Source organism: Ursus arctos, unplaced genomic scaffold, assembly GCF_023065955.2.
Source record: "Ursus arctos isolate Adak ecotype North America unplaced genomic scaffold, UrsArc2.0 scaffold_3, whole genome shotgun sequence".
NCBI lineage: Eukaryota > Metazoa > Chordata > Mammalia > Carnivora > Ursidae > Ursus > Ursus arctos.
In genome coordinates, this window is record NW_026622985.1 from 75,946,962 (window position 1) to 75,949,252 (window position 2,291).

At 60.0% G+C, this 2,291-nt stretch overlaps 1 protein-coding gene across 1 annotated transcript; it reads right to left on the reverse strand.

Annotated features, from left to right (window-relative positions):
- Positions 1–502: 502 nt before the first annotated feature.
- Positions 503–2,042, reverse strand: TMEM229A (transmembrane protein 229A). Its single transcript, XM_026510310.4, has one exon. It carries the CDS (start codon positions 1,619–1,621, stop codon positions 503–505), a length of 1,119 nt encoding a protein of 372 aa, XP_026366095.3. The 5' UTR covers positions 1,622–2,042.
- Between the last annotated feature and the right edge of the window lie 249 nt (positions 2,043–2,291).

Here is a 2,291-nt window from a genome sequence, read left to right on the forward strand (position 1 = left end):
TTTAGGAGTACAAGACACTGACTTTCAGCAGTGATTGGTAAATATGGCAGGGAATGAAAATGAAATTGTATTAAAAAGAAAGTAAACAAATCATTAAATTAGAAAAATTCACCGAATCTTGTAAAGATCACTAATTTCTGATTTGAATAACTTCCTTGCTTAAAAAAAGATTAGTAGTTATCACCCACCTATGCCCAAATAAGTGAATATACTACAGCTCCTGATGTTAAGATATAATGGTTTTGCTGTCTGGGTTCATAAGGGGTTTTAAATATTGACAAGTACTTTGAGTTATGTTTTGAGTAGTATTCCAGAATATTGTATTATGCATAGGTCCCAAAGTGTCAGAAAAACTAAAATGTCAAATAGAACATACTGGAAGAGCTTAGTAAAATGTATAAAAATTAAAAGGCTAAAAAACCACTCCGTTTTAAACAAGTAAAAATAAATCGAATTGGTTCGTGGGAATCGAGAGACTTTTTTTTTTTTTTTTTTTTTTTTTTTAGTTAGCTGGTATGTATTGCACCCGCCACAACACGTTGGAAAGTAGGTCCTGGTACACACTAAGGAATATCCAACCAGGTAAATACATCAGGGTGATGAGGCCCATGAAATTGAGCGGATAGTGAGAATAGTCCCAGGAACAAGCGCCGCACATGCGGAGTCCCAGACCCCAGGACAACTCCCATACATAGATGAAGATCACGTAGATGGGCATCCGCTTCCAACTGCTCCAGCCACGACTCCAGTGGAGGTGGAAGTAGAGCTTTTCCACCACGAAACTGCAGCTGCCGTACATAAAGAAGGACCAGAGTGACGTGTGGCCGCTGGTTGCCCCATCTCCCTGCCCCAGTAAATTAAAGAAGAAAGTGAAGAAAATCTCATCCAAAAAGCCGTGCATTCCGAAGAAAAGAAAGCGGAGCAGGCCTGGCAGCCCCCGACTGGGGGCTCCCCCGAAGCCCCTGGCGCCCCGGGGTAGTCGCCGCTGGCCACCTGCAACCATAGGGGCCCCGGCTCCCAGAGGGGCGGGGGACGCGCCGGGGCAATGCTGCGGCTGCTGCTCAGGAGGCCGCCCGTATCGCAAGCGCAAGAAGCGCTTCAGGAACACATGGCAGTGGTAGAGCGCCAGCACATACTGCAGTGCTAGGTCCAGTGTCCCCGGCACCGCCGCGCCCCCCGGCCCGCTGCGCAGGCCGAGCAGCGGCGCCTGGCCGGCCAGGGTCTGCAGTGTCACGTGGGCCGAGGGGTAGAGGAGAAAATTGAAGACGAAGGCGCTGGGGCAGCGCTGCTGCTGCAGGTAGACCTTCTCCAGGGCGAAGTGGGTGAGCGAGTGCAGCAGGCAGCGGTAGGGCGAGGAGAAGCCCAGCATCCGGAGGTCCGGGCTGCTAGCGAAGCGCCGAGCCGAGGACACGAGCACGTCCAGGGTGATCCCGTGCATCCCGTAGAAGTAGAGGCGCATCCAGGCGGGCAGCGTAGCGCCGTCCGCCGGCGCTTCAGCAGTGGACAGCGGCTCCGGGCGGCTGGCTGCAGCCTCGCCTCCCCTCCCGCTGGGGCCCCCGGGACGCCGCGCGGCGCTGCTCCTTCGAGCGCGACCCTCGCCGTCCGCATCGCTGCCCGCCATGGGCTCAGAGGCTGCCCAGGCACCCGAGCCCGCGCCGCCGCCTGGTGCGTGGAGCTGCGGGGCCGAGGAGCCGAGCGCCGCGCCGCCTCCCGGCAGCTGCCGGCCCCCGGGGGGCGCGCAGGGAGCTCCGTCCCGGCCGCGGCCGGGTGGCAGCCGGAGCTGGTTTGCTCGGGAGACGCGCGGGCCGCCCGGCTGGCAGAGTCCCCCCGCCGCGGCCCCACCGCGCCCTGCCCTCCAGTCCTGGGTGAGATGCGGCCGGCCCGCGCCCGCGCTCACTCTGCGCGGCCTAACAGGCGCCGCGGCCCGGCGAGGGGCGGTGGTGCTGGGGCTGCAAGGAGGAATGCGGAGGCTGCTGCAAACCCCATCTCCACCGCTGCTCAGCCCCGCCGCCTGTGCCGCGGGCTCTTGAAGCGTAAAGCGAGCAGTGACGCCCCTTCCCCCGGCCCTCCCCATGCCCCTCTCCGCCTTTCTCGACCTCTCCCGTCTTCGCAGGGGCCCCCTCCCCGTCCCCCCCTCCAAGCCGAGTCCCGCGGGGGTCCGCTGGAAAAGGCCGGGCCCTGCTTCTCCGCCTCCTTCCCCCGCTCTGCACCCGGGTCCCAGGCGGTGCGGGGAGGCGTTTGCTGGGGCGGAGGCAGGAGTGGGGAAGCACCTAACAGGTGTGATTGCGAGC

Excerpts from the sequence above, each read along its gene's own strand:
- TMEM229A (XM_026510310.4), bottom strand. The coding sequence starts at position 1,621 with ATGGCGGGCAGCGATGCGGACGGCGAGGGTCGCGCTCGAAGGAGCAGC.